This window comes from Liolophura sinensis, chromosome 6 (assembly GCF_032854445.1).
Source record: "Liolophura sinensis isolate JHLJ2023 chromosome 6, CUHK_Ljap_v2, whole genome shotgun sequence".
Classification (NCBI taxonomy): Eukaryota; Metazoa; Mollusca; class Polyplacophora; order Chitonida; family Chitonidae; genus Liolophura; species Liolophura sinensis.
Genome location: NC_088300.1, coordinates 80,625,997 through 80,646,949, shown reverse-complemented (window position 1 = coordinate 80,646,949; position 20,953 = coordinate 80,625,997). Strand labels below are relative to the sequence as shown.

Sequence of the window (20,953 nt, the reverse complement as noted above, 5' to 3'; positions counted from 1 at the left end):
TATGCTGCGCTCAAAGAGTATTTCACACATATGATGACGACCAGCATTACAGTCAAAGGAAATCAGGCAGAGCCCCAGGGAAACCCACGACCTTCTGCAGGCTCCTTCTGCAGAGAGAAAGCCAGCCTGAACTGGACCTGAACTCACAGCTACCGCACTTAGTTATTGGGCGATGCTGTGACACCAACCACCTTGGCCACGGAGGCCTCCAGTAAACGTAATATCATTGCCTCTATTTTACAATAACCATACACACAAAATTTTGTCTCCATGTGCACTAACAACATTATGTAACTAGTACAAACTCAGAAACATGGAATTTAGAAGACAAATCTGTTCATTATCTATTATCTAATTACATGTAGCTAAACAAATCAAACCAAATGATGCATACATGTGTACATGTCAATGTGTAATAATCTCAGCACAGACAAAATGACAGTCATCAAAAATTATCATTCAGGGGTTCATAGAAGTCGTCTGTAGGAGTCGGTATTCGGTCCTTCGATTTAATAAAAAACTCAATAACTGGTATAATTTATTCAATTTGAGGTCATTTTTTTTGAAAGAAATGTTCAAAATTTTACATAAACTTCCGCAAAACAACCTGTTCGTATTATGAGTTATCTTTTACGGAAATCTTCATGAAAAAATGTGTTCATTAGATTGAAGAGGGCAATCTTTGGAAGCGGAGGGGTGTATGAAATCAAACATGACACACAGCAAGCTTCTTTGGTCCCTGCCAACTCAGCCCTCATGAATAATTTGACCTACTTTTGGTTCTGATCATTCTCTTTTTGACATAAGTGTAACACTAACGATCTGGGAACCGCATGCTTTCACGGCAAGCACACAGTTTCACTCCAGTATTCGTTTTCAGAAGTCTGAGGTTTGGTAAATGGCTTATAGCAAAGAAATTAAAACCTTCTTCACCAGATATGAAAATTTATCAGCAACATCGATGCATTTACCAGCATATCAAAGCATGGTTTTTTGTTCAAAGACTTAACATGGAGAAAATTCATTGATATATAAAGTAGCAGTGTGTTTTATCTCTTTAACTATGTAGCGTCTCTATTTTAAAATCATTTAAAAATCAGTTAATACTCCCTGGGGTAAATCACTATTTGTGGGTCTCTTAATTTTCTCATTACCAGTAGCTGATTTTTATGATTAGTACCCTGTCAACACGTCAAATCAGACTTCGTTTTGAACTGCCTTTGTTGATTGAAATTGTCATTTATACTGACAAGTAAGGATAATACTTCCAGAGAATTCAGATAATGCATCTGGATGCACTATTCAGATTAGTTTCTGTTATACATGTAAGGTATTGCATGACTTTTTAATTTTCTCAAATGTTTAGATCATTTCTTTAAATCATTAACTGAGGTTAACAGCCACATAGTCCATAAGCCAAAAATCCATGATCACTCTATCTTGATTTATGACTAATGAACATTTTTCATTTATTTATCTGATTGGTATTTCATTACCATCAATGCCGTACTAAAGAATATAAATATTTTTTAAAAGTGATGTCAAGACCAATTGCTCCTGTTGTGAGTTTCAGTCAACGTAGACTGATGCTCTATGTTGTAAGCTTTCTGGGCAGGTCTTACACTTCACTGGACTGGTACCTGAAATGCACGTTAAAATAACTGCAATGTGCACGGATTATTAGTTTGCTGAAGAACTCAATTTCACCCAGAAAGTGATGGTCTATTCCCCAATATGAATGCAAACAATAATTCAAGGTTATGAACTTTTCATCACTGTTAGTAACAGACTGAAAAAGTGAATTACTTACCAATTCTTTCAATGCGAGTGACCTCTCGCACCTCCTGCACCTTCTGAGCTGTTGACTGAAAATCATAGTAATCATAATTCAAAAAGTTTTGTTGGAAGAACTTTTCGAAAAACCCTCGGGTACTTCGCTGGCAGTAAAAGTTCGAATTCAAAGCCTGGCGGACATTGGTATGACTTTCAGAATTTTGAATGGCTGGATTACTGACAAAAGACGGTTTACTGATGCAAGTTGTGACATAACTACATTTTTTCTCAACTCAGGCAATCAGTGCATATCAAACTTACGGGTAGGATTTGAGATGTTATTTTTCGTGAAATTGCCCGCCTGAAAGTCTATGTGACCGGCGCTGGGCATTACGTTATTGTACTATTATGTAGCATTGTAGTCACTTCACTTCAAAATCGTACTGAAGCCAAGAAGATGCGGAGTGGCGTAACTCATAACTCAAGCCACACAAAGTGTTGGGAGAGTTATGGAGAGAAACTGCTTATAATGTGTTGGATCGACAGTAAGAAACATTTACCGAATCTTCACACATGCATTAAAACTTCCCTAGCATCAATCAATTTCAACAGAGTGGTCCCCATAATCAACTAACTAGTCTCATTGAACCAAACGATCTATGACAATTGCACATATTCACAAAATAAATACATTTTCAATCACTACACGCACTGTGCCCACCATCTCTTTCTAACAGCTGTGCATACACCTGCATACATACAAATCACCTGATCGATGTGATCGCATAAAAAATATGGTTGTTCAAGGGAGATAATACCTATGCCAATCATTACAGTGACACTAGGTAAGTGTAATTTCCAATTTGGCTCGTTCCATTCCCCCAGACGTCAGCTAATTGCTTCAATCTTGTTCATTCTCGCGTGTGAACAAAATTGTGACTGATGTATTACCGCCACAGTGGGTGTAGTGTCTGAAAACATACTTCTTTTGTGAATATGTGCGACTGTCATGGATTGTTTTTGGTTCGGCGAGATTCAGAAAAGGTTAGCTGATTATGGAGACAACTCACTTGACATCAACTTACATATACCCTAAGGATTTATTTATTTATTTATTTGATTGGTGTTTTACGCCGTACTCAAGAATATTTCACTTATTCGATGGCGGCCAACATTATGGTGGGAGGAAACCGGGCAGAGCCTGGGGGAAACCCACGACCATCCGCAGGTTGCGGCCAGACCTTCCCACGTACGGCCGGAGAGGAAGCCAGCATGAGCTGGACTTGAACTCACAGCAACCGCATTGGTAAGAGACTCCTGGGTCATTACGCTGCGCTAGTGCGCTAACCGACTGAGCCAAGGAGGCCCCCTATACCCCAAGGAAGTTCTAATGCTCATGTGAAGATGCGGTAAATGTTCCTTACCGTAGATCTGACACATTAGAAGTAGTCTCTTTCCATAACTCTCCCAACACTTCGTGTTTCTCGATTTAAGAGTTACATTCTGCAACTAGAGACCGATGGTGCCCTCAAGCAGGACGGAACTACCAGAAACTGTTCATCATAATCCATTCATGTTGGAAATGAAAAATGGAAAGATGTATAGTTCTTGATACAAAAGTGTTCAGGGCTCGTAGCTCTTACACTTTCTTAACATCTCCACAGTTTTCAGTTGTAATTAAAAGTTGATTCGCATGACGGTTACCATGGAAAAACACGTGTGAACAACAACGACAGTGCCCGTAATAATGGAGATGTTGTAGTGAAATGCTAATGGATAAGAGAAGTACAGGTAGGTTGATAGAATGAATACAATAATGATTACTGCTACTGTTAAAACAAAAAATACGGGCAAGTGGATGAATTTCAACAATTATCGAAAGAACTACGAAGCGCACTTACCGCCGCCATATCCTAAGTGTTAGTGAGAAGCGACACCTGGAGGGCAAGGGAGGTTATGCTGACAGCATTTTCCAAAGGGCTTGTTCACACACGAAAGAGCCTGTTGCTCAGAGATACGTGTGCCTACACGTTCATTGTGGTCATGGCACTTTTCTTTCAGAGATTTGCATTGAAAGTAGTAAACGGAAATAAGACTTAAAATGTTCATACCTGAATCTACTTAATCTACGCACAGTACCGGCATGGATCTGCATACACACTGACTGTTCAGTTGCTTTCGTTTTGCTAGGAATGATAAGCATTGAAATCCTCAATATTCTAGTTGTGCTTGTGTAAAAAATAAATCGTGAAATAGTCATGTGTTCATATTCATGAATTTATGTGTTTGTATGAGAACAAGTTATGAAATGAATGGATTAACCCCAATTCGATAATATTGCAACCATACAGACTAAGTGTCTGTGTTTATGTATAAAAATGAATGATGAAATACTGGCCTTTGAACAAAAACGAATGTTTAAAAATTCGTACTCTTTGCTCATGGAAGTCATTCAATTTTGAAATCAATATTTATAGGCATAATACCTCTAAAAATATTGTCAAAACCACTAACCTGATTATTATTTTTCTTCCTTTTTTTGTATAAATTACTCACACATTCAATTTAATGCAAGTTGGCTTTTATTCATATGTGTGACCACGTTTTTACACTTTGTATGCTTACATGTATACACGTCACAACATAATGCTGATTACACGTCACAACATAATGCTGATTACATGTAAGGTAAATTGGTCTGATAGTACAAGGTTTGTTTTTTTTTACACCAAATTGTACTCACACTAACTCTTCTTAAAACATTTTGCTATCGCTAAAACAGGATAATATAAGGAACCCATTCAGAACCCAGTCAGAATAACTCACATTACAATGATATAACACAATGACCTAATGACACTTAAGTTTACCTTTTTATTCGTTAGGAAAGAGCTCAATGCTTTATCTAACTTAAACAATGAAATATAATTGTCATAATCAAGGCATATGTCATATGTCTCTTAAAGATAAAATTTTGCCTTCGTTGTTCAGAACATTTCTGATAAACACAATACCTAATGAGTATCAAAACAGAACGACTTCCTAGAATAGAGGACCTTTTTATTGTTCCAAAGGATTTGTTTACCTGGTTCAATATCTTCATTACTAATTTCCTTCCAAATATCTAGTATTTGTTTGAAGAATTCTGGTAATTTTATATTTAATTTGGACGAACTCTAGTTACAATAAAGAAGGAACCCCAAAGATCCAGTCTAGTTAAACACATGGTTCATCATCAGTTCCCAGTAACCTTGTTTATAATACAATAATAATCCAATAAATCAAGTATAAATCTAATGTTTTGGCCTATGTATTTCCCTGGAATGAAACCTGGGAGTGATGAGTTATGTTTGGTAACACCGTCTTCATTCTGTTAGCCATCGCTGTCACTAAAATTTTGTAGTCCATGTTCAGTACAGTGGTAGATCTCCAATTCTGTAAATAAGTTTTTTGTTTATCTGTCTTTTCCACTAATGTAATTATCCCACGTCTTTCGGAAATACCGTGTTTTTTAGTATTAAATGACATCCGAATCGACTGGAAATGCAAATCGTTAATAATGGGCCAAAATGTCCGGTAAAATTCACTTTTCACGCCGTCACAACCTGGGCACCTACTTGATTTTAATTGTTTGACAGCATGAAAAACTTCTTTAATGGTTAAATTCATATCAAGACTAGCTTTCTCCGTATCAGATAAACCTTCCAAATTTTATTCTTCCAAATACCGGATGACAAGATTCTTCAAAATCAAACCCGGTCGGCTGTTAATACAAATGGGAAAAGTACGAAAATATTTCGTGTTTAATACCTACCTCTTTTTCAACCTCTGCTTCTCCCAATTTAAATTTAGTCATGGACTTTTTAAAAGATCGGCTTCGTTCTAAGTTTAAAAAATATTTCGTACTTTTTCACCGTGTTCAATCTATTTCATTTTGGAATGCACTGCAGCTGCCTGTGCCCCTTTCTCTCGCCATATTGCTCTAACAATGCATGATTATTATTCTTTTCTATTGCTTTAGTTAAGAAAGATAATTCTTTCTCATTCTCTTTTTCATTCATTCTCTTTTTTCTGATAAATGCTAACCTTTCTTTACTATATTATTACTTTCATTCATTATTTTGTATTTTTATTCCGTTCCCAGCGATCTATCGGGGCAAAGTCTTCTGTCTCCTTTCGAACCTGAGTAATCAAAATTTTTAATAAGCTTAATATAATCTTCCTCTTCCAAAAGTGCTGCTATTAAACTTCCAATAATTCGGTTTAAATCTTACATTAACGTCATCCAGTTCTAGACCTAATGTCGTGCAATGTTGTATTTTTAAGGTTTGGGAAACAAGCCAAAAATCAATTCTAGATTGAATATCATTTGTCTTCCTCCACGTAAAAGAATTGAACTTGTATTTCTACCTATAGATCTCCTGTCTTTAGCTGGATTAAGAACTGTATTAAAATCCCCTCCAATTATTCAATTATGAATATTCCAGTTATGCTGACTAAACTGATTAAGACTGTTGAAAAACGCATTTCTTTCGGCTGCAGTCTTTGGTGCGTATATCGTGACAACGGTAAATGAGCGAACATAACTCCACGATCATGTACCTGCTATCCGAGTCAACCCATTTCTTCTTAATCTCATATTTGTCATTTATGATTATTTGCTACGGAAACACAATATTTCTACTGATTACTCCAGTACCTTTCATTTTCAAAATTGCTGTGTTTCTTGTAATAAGACCACTTCACATTTCTGATTTTTCAGATATAGAAAATCTCCTCCTCTTTTGTGATCATTTCCGATACCTCTGACATTTAAACTACAAAATTTAACCATGTGTAAACACAGACACACTAACAGAAAGTACTCTCTCAATCCCCACCTACAATGAGTAAAGGAATAACTCCTCCCACACTAGAATACCGTAAAATACGGAACAATATACCAAAGTCGATCAAAGTAATGAAAACTGTACTCATGTTACGAATGTCACTCAAGCCTGAGAAGAGAGCGAAAAAGTCAACATCATCTTCCTAATGGATAGACACGGCAACTGTCACTAAGATGAGGCTTGGCCTTTAGAACCAAGTGAACGTTAATCAGTCCTTTCCACGCACTGGTCATCCTCTCAGTGGTTTCAAGTGTTTGCAACACACACTGTTCAAGCCTACCCACTTGATATGATTGGGCAAACTATAATATTCTACCACGAACTAAGATAACCCCGTCGTTAAATAAATGTTCATCAACAAAAATATCATTTTCAATCTTATTTGTATCAGAGTATAATCACAAATTAATATTTCAGTACTTAAAAACCGTATATACAACCCTTTTCAAATGATATTAATGCAAGTGAGATATGCAAGCATGATTTACCTTTTGAGAAGACAAAAATACTAATCATGAATAATTAGCAGAGATGACACTAATTACACCTCCTTGGCATACTTTAACAGTTAACAAAAAACAGAAATTTCTTCCATTGTGACATTTTAGCGTGAAGGTTAATTCCACAATTCCGTAATATAAATGGAGCATCAAAGGCAAGGGCACTCCAGAATTTCAGAGTAGTCTTCCCTCGTCTTCATAAATTTCGCTCGTTTGTACTCTGAGGTATATAAATTCCATTTCTTGAACGACGAAATAATATGGCGTGAACAAATATATATAATACAGTAAACATCAACAGTAGCTTAAGTGAATTAGCACATATTATTTTGACCACAAGCCCGGAAGATACACATGCGCGGGCTTGTGTGTTTGGTATCATAACACGACCAAGCCTAAGTACGTCGCCGTAACAGGGATGTAGGTCTACACTGTGATATACGTTAATCTCTAATTAATTCATCAGTTTTCCGTCTTCATTTGTTTGTTTTCTAACGCCATAGCTAAAAACTGTTCATAAATACGAATTGAGTCAGGGCTGTAGATTGAGGAAAACGGAGGACCACGGGTAAACCACCCGAACTTAGGCAAGTTGCGTGCCATATCCTTGGAAGACAAGAAAAGAGCGTAACACTACATAAACGGCCCTAAGAACGCCGCTGACCGCTTATTGTCATCAAGGCTCCAGGAAACATAAGACGGGCAGATCTACAAAACCCTGTACCAGGCCGGTGTTGAACCCGCCTCTAAAGTGTAACCTTTTACCCGCGGGAAAGCAGGCTGTTCTATGCTTAAACGTTGCGGTTGGAATGTGAAAAAATCTCTGGATACTTTTTGTTCGGCTAATCAATGACATGCTACCACCTGTGACTTAATTTCCGAGACTATAAAAGCTAAACTATTAGCCATACATCACAATGACTTTGCCAGGAGATATTTTCCTTACAGCACAGACTTGTCATTTGAGTACATTTGGACCCATGCATGCGGGCTTTACGTCATGTGTTATATGGTACATATACCGTGTCATTCCAACAATCGCACAGAGGAATCGAAGACGTCGTTTTATTGGGTTATGGGCGATTAATCCCGCTTACACCCATGGATGTATCGACGTCAAAACATAGAACTGCGACAAGCAAAGCTCGTGAGCCCGTGTAAAGGAGGATCAGTTCGGGTTCACACGTGTGGACAGGATTAGGTTTCATCGCATTGTGCTCCGTGTTTGGCTTACGTCTGATCACACATGGATGGATATCTGTAGTCATGTATGCTAGTCTGTATAGAGAAATACGATACCACGTAGACAGGCTGACGCACGGATTCAACTGAATCTGTAGAGGAGGCTTGTTGATTACTGTACATGCGAACTCCTGTCGATTTACAACACAACATTCCAAGTCACACAACCTTGTGACTTGTACTGTTGTTTCATTTATGCTAAAATTGACGGTTATTAAATGTGTCAAAATAAGACAATTAGCTCTGATATTACAGAAAAGGCGCACGGTTACTATAAAACTTCCAATATGCCATCGTTTACTCATTCTAACCCAGCTATCTTACAGCCTTGTCTTAAACCTGCTAGGGTGGTAGGTAACTGAATTAACATTATGTTTATCTCGCTTCATAAACTACACAGATTAGCGAAGTTTTTTTAATTAATGCTTTTGATTTTAGAGGCAAATAGGTCACAGGAAAGGTATACGGAATCCAAGATGGCGGCCCTAGATCATGCACAAGTCGTTTTATAAGCAATATCTTCGCAGCCTGATATACTTAGAGTATTACTATTAACAGATAAGCAAACATGTGGTTTGTCTTCCACAGAGGCCTATGGTTTATTGTGGTCAACCAGGGATGTTATTTCCATCATTGTCATTACGTGGTTCATCTCCTGGAAGAGGCCATCAAGAATATTAGATCAATTTCCGCCAAACTGTTTGTCTTGGAATAAACAGGATCTTCACATCATCTTGGTGTGGACAAGGCGGGATATTCACGTCATCTTGGTGTGGACAAGGCAGGATCTTCACGTCATCTTGGTGTGGACAAGGCGGGATCTTCACGCCAACTTGGTGTGGACAAGGCAGGATCTTCACGTCATCTTGGTGTGGACAAGGCAGGATCTTCACGCCAACTTGGTGTGGACAAGGCAAGATCTTTACATCATCTTGGTGTGGACAAGGCGGGATATTCACGTCATCTTGGTGTGAACAAGGCAGGATCTTCACGCCAACTTGGTGTGGACAAGGCAGGATCTTCATACCAACTTGGTGTGGACAAGGCAGGATCTTCACGTCGTCTTGGTGTGGACAAGGCAGGATCTTCACATCATCTTGGTGTGGACAAGGCGGGATCTTCACGTCATCTTGGTGTGGACAAGTTGGGATCTTTACATCATCTTGTGGTGGACATGGCAGGATCTTCACGTCAGCTTGGTGTGGCCAAGGCAGGATCTTCACATCATCTTGGTATGAACAAGGCGGGACCTTCACATCATCTTGGTGTGGACATGGCAGGATCTTCACGTCATCTTGGTATGGACAAGGCAAGATTTTCACGTCATCTTGGTGTGGACAAGGCAGGATCTTCACATCATCTTGGAGTGGCCAAGGCAGGATCTTCACGTCATCTTGGTGTGGACAAGGCAAGATCTTCATGTCATCTTGGTGTGGACAAGGCGGGATCTTCATGTCATCTTGGTGTGGACTAGGCAGAATCTTCATGTCATCTTGGTGTGGACAAGGCAGGATCTTCACGTCACCTTGGTGTGGCCAAAGCAAGATCTTCACGTCATCTTGGTGTGGACTAGGCAGGATCTTCATGTCATCTTGGTATGGACAAGGCAAGATTTTCACGTCATCTTGGTGTGGACAAGGCAGGATCTTCACATCATCTTGGTGTGGCCAAAGCAAGATCTTCACGTCATCTTGGTGTGGACTAGGCAGGATCTTCATGTCATCTTGGTGTGGTCAAGGCAGGATCTTCACGTCATCTTGGTGTAGACAAGGCAGAATCTTCACATTATCTTGGTGTGGACAAGTTGGGATCTTTACATCATCTTGGTGTGGACAAGGCAGGATCTTCACGTCATCTTGGTGTGGCCAAGGCAGGATCTTCATGTCATCTTGGTGTGGACTAGGCGGGATCTTCACATCCTCTTGGTGTGGACTAGGCAGGATCTTCACGTCATCTTGGTGTGGACTAGACGGGATCTTCACGTCACCTTGGTGTGGACATGGCAGGATCATAATGGTGTAAAGCTCAGCTGGGATTAAATGGCCAAAACATTACACAGTGTAATAAAACAGATTTCAAACCCGTGAATTTAGGTTGTTTTCTTTACGACAAAAACTTTTCTTATAAAACTAGTAGACACTAGTTAATCTGTATAAACCAAAAATGACGTATATATTATTATAGCATGCAGATTGTTGGCTGTTACAAGATGGCGTTAATGCATCAAGGATTATCCATCTGACAACAGAGGATTTCCCGAAGTGTCTTTCCATGTTATGCTCAGGTGCACAAGGCTCTCACTCATAGGCATAGCTTTGACTGGCTGCAGCTGCAATACTTATTCCCTATTCGCATTGTAGACATGTTAAAGTCTGCATCGGCTAACTATCTTTAACACTAATCCAAACGTTTAAACTTTTGAACTGATTCAGTCGAATCAACTTCCACCATGTTTTGAGTTCAAAATTCTGCCAAGTTATGGCATATTACGTGCCTTCACGTCATCTTGGTGTGGACTAGGCGGGATCTTCACATCCTCTTGGTGTGGACTAGGCAGGATCTTCACGTCATCTTGGTGTGGACTAGACGGGATCTTCACGTCACCTTGGTGTGGACATGGCAGGATCTTCACATCATCTTGGTGTGGACTAGGCGGGATCTTCACGTCATCTTGGTGTGGACAAGGCAGGATCTTCACATCATCTTGGTGTGGACGAGGCAGGATCTTCACATCATCTTGGTGTGGCCAAAGCAAGATCTTCACGTCATCTTGGTGTGGACTAGGCAGGATCTTCACGTCATCTTGGTGTGGACAAGACAGGATCTTCACGTCATCTTGATGTGAACAAGGTAGGATCTTCACATCATCTTGGTGTGGACAAGGCTGAATCTTCAAATTATCTTGGTGTGGACAAGTTGGGATCTTTACATCATCTTGGTGTGGACATGGCAGGATCTTCACGTCATCTTGGTGTGGCCAAGGCAGGATCTTCACATCATCTTGGTATGGACAAGGCGGGATCTTCACATCATCTTGGTGTGGACAAGGCAGGATCTTCACGTCATCTTGGTGTGGCCAAGGCAAGATTTTCACGTCATCTTGGTGTGGACAAGGCAGGATATTCATGTCATCTTGGAGTGGCCAAGGCAGGATCTTCACGTCATGTTGGTGTGGACAAGGCAAGATCTTATGTCATCTTGGTGTGGACAAGGCAGGATCTTCACATCATCTTGGTGTGGCCAAGACGTGATCTTCACATCATCTTGGTGTAGACAAGGCAAGATCTTCATGCGGTCTTGGTGTGGACAAGGCAGGATCTTCACATCATCTTGGTGTGGTCAGTTCGGGATCTTCACATTTTCTTAGTGTGGACAAGGCAGGATCTTCACGTCATCTTGGTGTGGATAAGGCAGGATCTTCACGTCATTTTGGTGTGGACAAGGCACGATCTTCACATCATCTTGGTGTGGCCAAGGCAGGATCTTCACGTCATTTTGGTGTGGACAAGACAGGATCTTCACATTATCTTGGTATGGACAAGGCGGGATCTTCACATTTTCTTGGTGTGGACAAGGCAGGATCTTCATGCCATCTTGGTGTGGACAAGGCAGGATCTTCATGTCATGTTGGTGTGGCCAAGGCAGGATCTTCACGTCGTCTTGGTGTGGACAAGGCGGGATCTTCACGTCATCTTGGTGTGGCCAAGGCGTGATCTACACATCATCTTGGTGTGGACAAGGCAGGATCTTCACGTCACTTGGTGTGGACAAGGCAAGATCTTCACGTCATCTTGGTGTGGACAAGGCAGGATCTTCATGTCATCTTGGTGTGGCCAAGGCAGGGTCTTCACGTCATTTTGGTATGGACAAGACAGGATCTTCACATTATCTTGGTATGGACAAGGCAGGATCTTCACATCATCTTGGTGTAGACAAGGCAGGATCTTCACGTCATCTTGGTGTGGACAAGGCAGGATCTTCATGTCATCTTGGTGTGGACAAGGCAGGATCTTCACATCATCTTGGTGTGGCCAAGGCAGGATCTTCATGTCATCTTGGTGTGGACAAGGCAGGATCTTCACGTCATCTTGGTGTGGACAAGGCAGGATCTTCACATCATCTTGGTGTGGACAAGGCACAATTTTCACATCATCTTGGTGTGGCCAAGGCACGATCTTCACGTCATCTTGGTGTGGACAAGGCAAGATCTTCACGTCATCTTGGTGTGGACAAGGCAGGATCTTCACATCATCTTGGTGTGGACAAGGCAGGATCTTCACGTCATCTTGGTGTGGACAAGGCGGGATCTTCACGTCATGTTGGTGTGAACAAGGCGGGATCTTCACATCATCTTGGTATGGACAAGGCACGATCTTTATATCATTTTGGGGTCTGTCATAATGGTGTAAAGCTCAGCTGGGATTAAATGGCCAAAACATTACACAGTGTAATAAAACAGATTTCAAACCCGTGAATTTAGGTTGTTTTCTTTACGACAAAAACTTTTCTTATAAAACTAGTAGACACTAGTTAATCTGTATAAACCAAAAATGACGTATATATTATTATAGCATGCAGATTGTTGGCTGTTACAAGATGGCGTTAATGCATCAAGGATTATCCATCTGACAACAGAGGATTTCCCGAAGTGTCTTTCCATGTTATGCTCAGGTGCACAAGGCTCTCACTCATAGGCATAGCTTTGACTGGCTGCAGCTGCAATACTTATTCCCTATTCGCATTGTAGACATGTTAAAGTCTGCATCGGCTAACTATCTTTAACACTAATCCAAACGTTTAAACTTTTGAACTGATTCAGTCGAATCAACTTCCACCATGTTTTGAGTTCAAAATTCTGCCAAGTTACGGCATATTACGTGCCCATCAACAAGTACGGCAATTCAAGTTGAGAATTTATTATGTTTTTGGCTTTTCTTTTACCATCAGAAATGAAAGTAATCTAATCCGTGAATTTTTTGTCAACAGGTTATGTTTCAAACAATCAGTATGCACAGTAAATACAGCGGACATGAGTTTCACGCCTCGATTGATGGATTTTAACGACTGGATTATTGTTAAAAAACAGTTTGCCGATGCGGTTTTTCATGATATCTCTGATAACATGTACTTGTTGATAGGCTCCTTGTACTTGCTGAGGGCTACATGTACTTGTTGATGGGTTACATGTACTTGGTGATGGGCTCCGTGTACTTGCTGAGGGCTACATGTACTTGTTGATGGGCTACATGTACTTGCTGATGGGCTTCGTGTACTTGCTGAGAGCTACATGTACTTGTTGATGGGCTACATGTACTTGCTGATGGGCTTCGTGTACTTGCTGAGGGCTACATGTACTTGTTGATGGGGTACATGTACTTGTTCATGGGCTACATGTTCTTGCTGATGGACTACGTGTACTTATTAAGGGACTACGTGTACTTATTAAAGGGTTAAATGTACTTGTTAATGGGCTACATGTACTTATTAAGGGGCTACGTGTACTTATTGAAGGGTTACATGTACTTGTTGATTGGTCACATGTCATTGTTGATGAGTTACATGTGCTTGTTGGTGGACTAGATGTGCTTGTTAATGGACTACATGTGATTGTTGATGGGCTACATATACTTATAGAGGGCTATATGTGCATGTTGAGAGGTTACGTGTACTTGTTGATTGGCTATGTATACTTGTTCATGGACTACATATACTTGTTGATGTGCTTTGTGTACTTGCTGAGGGCTACATGTACTTGTTGATGGGTTATATGCACTTGTTGATACGATCCGTGTACTTGCTGATGGGCTACATATGCTTGTTGATGGGCTACATGTACTTTCTGATGTCTACATGTATTTGTTGAAGGACTAGATGTACTTATTGAGGGGCTACGTTTACTTGTTGATAGGCTATGTATACACGTTGATGGGCTATGTGTTCTTGTTTAAGGGCTACATGTACTTGTTGACGTGATTCGTGTACTTGCTGAGGGACTACATGTACTTGTTGATGGGCTACATGTACTTGTTGATGGTCTACATGTACTTGTTGAGGGCTACATGTACTTGTTGATGGTCTACATGTACTTGTTGAGGACTACATGTACTTGTTGATGGTCTACATGTACTTGTTTATGGGCTACATGTACTTGTTGGTGGGCTATATGTACTTGTTGATGGACTACATGTACTTGTTGATGGGCTCCGTGTATTTGCTACATGTACTTACAGTTGCGTTACATATACTTGTTGAGAGGCTACATGGACTTTCTGAAGGCTAAATGTACTTATTGATGAGCTACGTGTGCTAGTTGATGGGTTACATGTGCTGGTTGATGGGCTACATGTACTTGTTAATGGGCTACATGTAATTGTTGATGGCTACGTGTACTTATTGAGAGGCTACGTGCACTTGATGTGGTTCGTGAACTTGTTGATGGGCCACAAGTACTTGTTGATTGGCCACATGTACTTGTTGATGCGCTACATGTACTTGTTGATGGGCTACATGAACTTGTTGATGGGCTACGTGTACTTGTTGAGGGCTACATGTACTTGTTGAGGAACTACATGTACTTGTTGAGAGGCTACGAGTACCTGTTGAGGTGCTACGTGTACTTGCTGATGGGCTACATGAACTTGTTGATGGGCTACATGTATTTGTTGATGGACTACATGTACTTGCTGATTGGCTACATGTATTCTTTAATGGGCTACATGTGCTTGATGATTGGCTACATGTGCTTGATGATGGGCTACATGTGCTTGATGATGGGCTACATGTACCTGTCTTATAGTACTCATATGTCTTTTTGAGAGGTTGTTGCTCTACTTGTGCATTATATTTGTTTATATTTGACCTGTGGATGGTCGCGGGATGCCTCAAGATCTGCCGAGTTTCCTCCCACTTTAATCTTGGCCGCCATCATATATGTAAGTGTATTCCTGAGTAGGACGTAAGGTAAAACACCAATCAGTTAGCGTATATTTGTCGCCTCACAATATTTTCACCTAGCACAGTTATTATGAATAGGGGGCTTCAGGGGCAGAAAACGAAGCGGTGCGGACATTGAGAAATTGCTACACACAGCTAACGTTGATAATTTAGAGCATAAACCTTTAATTATTTGAAATGCTTACCTGACATCAAAGGTTGAGGGAAGGTATAACGTAGCGATGCCCAGCGGGCAGATAGTCGTGATAGCAGCCCATTCACGACAAAAACACGCTCGATACATATCCTAAAAACACGTCTTACTTGACAAATAAACAAATACAAGGCTTAAAAACATTTATTTAAAACAAAAGCTTGAGAGACATAAAAACGCTGAACGGCCAAAATTAAACCATTGTACGTGTTTCGCAGATAAAATTTGCATGTACTCCAGCGATGTGAGTGAACACTTTTTGGATTGTGTACGAAGACATCCTTGCTGATTTTCTACAGGTTAAATATCCCTGAGACAAAAGAGCTTTTCATTCAGTCAAGGATTTTGTCGCTACTTGACAGTTTCATTCACGCCCAAAGCTAAAACCGGCATACCGTGGGTGACGAAATGCTCAATCATGTGCCACAGGGTAATGATGGAGGAAGAGGGTGGGGGTGGGGGTGGGGGGGGGGGGGGGGGGTGTTCTGACCAAGACAAGACGACAAGACGGTTATTTACTCAGACATATCAAACATACAACCCTCAAGCTAGCTTTGAGATCGGTTAGCCATGTTCCCGGCTTAGCTTCCACATTAACCGCTCTGAACCGTTATATTCACTAACCTAGACCTCGGCCCTGTCTCCCAAGTATCAACGCTGTTAGCCACGAAAGAGGTGTCCCGTGATCTTAAAGTAATCCTGAATTCAAATGACCTCATTATGTGGGAATAATATAAACAATAACGCCGCAATTAACACAATGTAACCGACGCATCAAAGCGGACAGCATCAGAACTTCGCAAGCCGCCATGTCCAAATCACGTGACCCGGTTGTTAAGCCGGGCTCGACTGCTCTTCCCAACATAAAAACCACCTTTTTTCACAATATAATTGATTATAAATCATTTCTGTTCATTATTAACACATAAATTAAAGTTAAGACTCCCAAACAATTTGTCAATCGCCCCCAAGTTTGGCTTGCCGCCGATGTATCAGATACATTTGTGTTAATTGTGACGTTATGTTCTTTACTATTCACGAATAACTAGGTGATATGAAGTAAGAATTACTGAAGGATTACAGAAAATAATATAGCGTACAGCTTTGATATAACCGAGTTCCACGTTAGTGAGTGGTAGAGTGTAGATCTGTATTTCTGAAAACTAGACTGGGGAGAATAAAACAGATCTCAGATTTACCCTTAATGATACAGAAAGAATACAAAATGATGTCTGGGTCAAGCCATCGGAGATTTACACCATGTAATGGATTCCGGTACAGCGACAGTTTTACAATGGAAGTAAAGGCCTTAAGCTGATTTACAATGAAAAACTACGAGAAGTACAACGGTAATTAATGATGAGGAGAAGCATTATACTGATGGTACGCATATTAACCAGAAACAATAGCTTAGTGTTATGGTCTGCAATCTTCCATCGAGTGTGTTGACAGATATATAGAAAGGAGTAAACGACACCGCGTGAGCTGAACTACAGTACAAACGCTGTGTTTTTTGTCCGTCAGCGACCGATTTTTCGCTCACGCTACATCTGTTATTGTCCATTTTATGTTCTTTTTCAGGTTTCTTTATAACTTTTTGATGCTTTGGAGGCGGAACATAACGAGACTTGTTATCCTGTTGCCCTTGTGAAATAAGATGGCCACGAACCATATCAGAGTTGTGTTTATAACAATGGAGGCACGTTTTACTGCCTTCAAGAACTCACGCTCTCCTCCAACAGAATGCTGGGTGTTTACTGCGAAGTTCAAACAGCAGTATTCACATTATAGAAACCTTATCCCTACATATTCTTTCCGAAAATTTTGCAACTCATCCCTACGTGCTTATTCCCAACAGCCTTCACCTCATCCCTATGTGCTTATTCCCAACAGCCTTCACCTCATCCCTATGTGCTTATTCCCAACAACCTTCACCTCATCCCTACGTACTCTTTCCGAACAGTCAACACCTCATCCCTACGTACTCTTTCCGAACAGTCAACACCTCATCCCACATGCCCCTACCGGACAATTTGCACCTCATCCCTACGTACTCTTTCCGAACAGTCAACACCTCATCCCACATACCCCTACCGAACAATCTGCACCTCATTCCTACACACTCTTTCCGAACAGTCTGCACTTCACCTCCACGTACTGTCTCCAAACAGTCAGCACCTCATTCTCAAGTACTCTTTGCGAACATCTATATGAAACTTGTGCATCCTTTGACAGCTACACAACGTAGGGTTCTGCGTATTTCGTATATACCACGCCTATTGGTCAGGTTGTATCTCCAGAAATGTCTCACTGAACTAAACTGAACATTTTAACTTTGATGACATTTACAACGCGCTTGTGCCAAGACATCCAGTCATAGAGTCCACATTCATATGAACCACTTAGGCTTTGTCTTACATGGAACGCCATCAGACAGGGTGTCTTGTCAGCCACGAAAACAACCAGTCATAGAGCGAGTACACATTCATATGAACCACTTAGACTTTGTCTTACATGGAACGCCATCAGACAGGGTGTCTTGTCAGCCACGAAAACAACCAGTCATAGAGCGAGTACACATTCATATGAACCACTTAGACTTTGTCTTACGTGGAACGCCATCAGACAGAGCGCCTTGTCAGTACGCTTTGACATACACTTGTTCTTGTTACATAACCCATTTCTCACGTGAGTTCCCGTGAGCACTGTAAGACATGTCTAAAGCTGAAAAGAAAGACGTTGTCCCAAAGCTGCAAAATGATTTGTCACATGGTTATATGTGTGTTATATTATTTCTGTCAACAAATAATGGTGTGCGCCATATACGGTACTCCAAAACATAAATATCTCAGGTCTGCAATAGTTTTGTTGTCTTTTGAAGTTTCAGTATATATATTTGTATTATGCCACTCATACTGATCCATATTGTTGAAGTAAACATATTGCCCAGCACATAGGCGCAAATACCTGATTCTGTCTGAGAAATGTTGTTTGAAATCAAATACATTGCTGGAATGTCCTTTATGACTGACAGGTATTGACTTTGATGGTAGTCTTTGATATAATAAGCAACGAGACCTGTTTCAAGGACTTCAGAAGAGCTACCCCTTGGACGCCATTTATGATCGATGATGACGGCATGAAATGAACTGAAGGTTTGTTTTTCATTCCTCATAGCCCCTAGTAATCCATCGCTTAATACCCTTCACACAACCCTTTTAATAAAAAGGAAAATATTTCGTTATTACAAAATATTTTCCTTGTTTGGAAACAGTTTGGTCGTGTTTCATTTTGAAACACCTGACATCGATCTGTGTACACGTTTACACTTCCAATGTGTATCTGTTCGCTTTAAAAAGCCAGCTGTAACATGAATCTGATAAATGATAGTCGTCTTTTTTACAAAACCAGACAATAATGGCTAATGCGCTTATTATGAATTACCTGCCAACGCTTAGCGTTTCAGAGCGCCTTGTTTCGATGCTTGTGTTCTTACATCAGCCATTAATTGTTAGGGTCACGAAGAAAGAGGCCACCTTAGGCATGTGTATGTAAAGGATTTAAACAAGAAACAGGCGTCCCCACTCCTTTTCCCCCTCCAGGAGGCAGTCAAACATCGTCAGAGAGAGAACAGCTATACAATTGGCGAGCAGATTTCCTTCGCCCCCCCCCCCCATAAAAACCCACCTGCAATTCGGGTAGTGCTCCTATGTTGTTTTGTAGATATATTTATAACTGGTTACCTAGTGACCACGTGCAGCAGATGTGTACCGTTGTTGGCGGTAGAAGTGCTGGCGGATATTGCCTCTGCGGATCAGAGCTATATATTGTGCACAATCTTCTGTTATTTACAAGTTGTTTACAAGGGAATTCCAGCTCTCCCCCCTACCTTATGAGGCGTGCCTGGATCACTCATGGGGGGAGAGATTTCGTCGTGTTGATCTGGTCAATAACAGTGGGGCAAAGTCCAAAATAAGACCCAAAATTCACCCCGTAGGGTTACCCGTGTGCCACAAAGTGTTGCGGAGAGATCAATTACTCTGCTCTCTGCCAGACGGGAACGTTTCCAGGCTCATGGACTGAGGGAGCTGAACATGCATGTAAAAGAACATGGAGATAACTGAACAAAACTTACCCTTGCTATGGCTGTATGCCACATCGACGCCATATTTACACCTCAGCTCCTATCAATGTGTTTTTTACCCTATCAACAAAACTAACATTTGACTTTGAATAATTTCTTCTCAGGAAACACACATAATATAGTATGTGTAGAGTATCACCCCCTTCATATTTTCACGTACTTAATGTATTTAGACTTCGTGTTCAAATGTTAGATAGCAGCGATAGCCTGATTCTTGACTAACCCCCTGTCCTTATAACATCTTCACCAAGGAGGTTGATCACAGGTTCGAAGTTCCGGCACACTGACATATGCAGTTGTTGGCTTTACCAAGCTCGTGTGTAGGTAAGGCTGATTGTTTTGTCAAGCACGGGTGCAGGTAAGGCTGATGGTTTTTCCAAGCACTTCTGATGGTTTTGCCAAGCAAGTGTGCAGCTAGGGCTGGTGGTTTTGCCAAGCAGGTGTGCAGGTAAGGCTGATTGTTTCGCCAAGTACGTGTGCAGGTGTAAAGTTGATGGTTTTGTCAGTTGTGTGTTTAGGTACAGTTGATGATTTGGCTCAGATGCTCAGATAGAGTAGATGTTTGTGTGAGGCACGTGTTCAGGTACAATTGATGGTTTTTCTTGACACGTGTTCAGGTAATGTTGATGGTTTGTCACTCACGTGATTAGGTACAGCTGATGGTTAGTCAAACATTTGTTCAGCTACTGTTGATATTTGTGCCAGGTGCATTTTCAGGTACAACTGATGGTTTTGCTTCAGACGTGTCCAGGTACAGTTGCTGATTTTCTTAGGCACGTGTTCAGGTACAATGGATGTTTGCACCGTCCTCGTGCGGATCGCGGGCCACTTGGCGAGATGTTCTCATTAGACTGATGGGTTGTTGATGGTTTCGCTTAACAGGTGTTTAGACACAGTTGATGGTTTGTCAGGTCCGTGGTCAGGAACAACTGAAGGCTTGTCAGGCACGTTTGGTTCCACTGGACTTTTGCAGTTTTCTCCATCCATGAATCTGTCTCGTCCTAGAGTGAAATGTTTTAATACCACATAAACATCAACCAAATGAATAAATACAATACAACAGACAAACATCAAGTTATCCTCAGTGTCAGTGAAGCGTTCATTTACATATTTACTTTTTAACAGCTTAATTAATTGAAAAAAAAGAAAGGAAGTGGAACCAGCATAAATAATATGAACGAGATGTCAAGGAGAAGAGTTACACATGTTTAATATATATTTATTTCATTTATTGGTGATTTTGCGCGGTACGATCAAG

At 40.7% G+C, this 20,953-nt stretch overlaps 1 protein-coding gene across 2 annotated transcripts in view; it reads right to left on the bottom strand.

Annotated features, from left to right (window-relative positions):
* The window catches only part of LOC135467650 (ruvB-like 2), a 33,204-nt gene extending 13,455 nt beyond the window's left edge, over nt 1-19,749 (bottom strand). Inside the window, exons 1-2 of one of the 2 annotated variants that reach the window (XM_064745441.1) lie at nt 19,687-19,749; nt 1,811-1,865 (exon numbers count right to left, since the gene is read on the bottom strand). In XM_064745441.1, the coding sequence (XP_064601511.1) occupies nt 1,811-1,865; nt 19,687-19,719 (88 nt within the window). In that variant the 5' untranslated portion in view covers nt 19,720-19,749. Of the gene's footprint in view, nt 1-1,810; nt 1,866-3,674; nt 3,705-19,686 lie in introns of those variants that run through there. The other variant, XM_064745442.1, reaches the window with a different exon arrangement.
* Nucleotides 19,750-20,953: the final 1,204 nt, after the last annotated feature.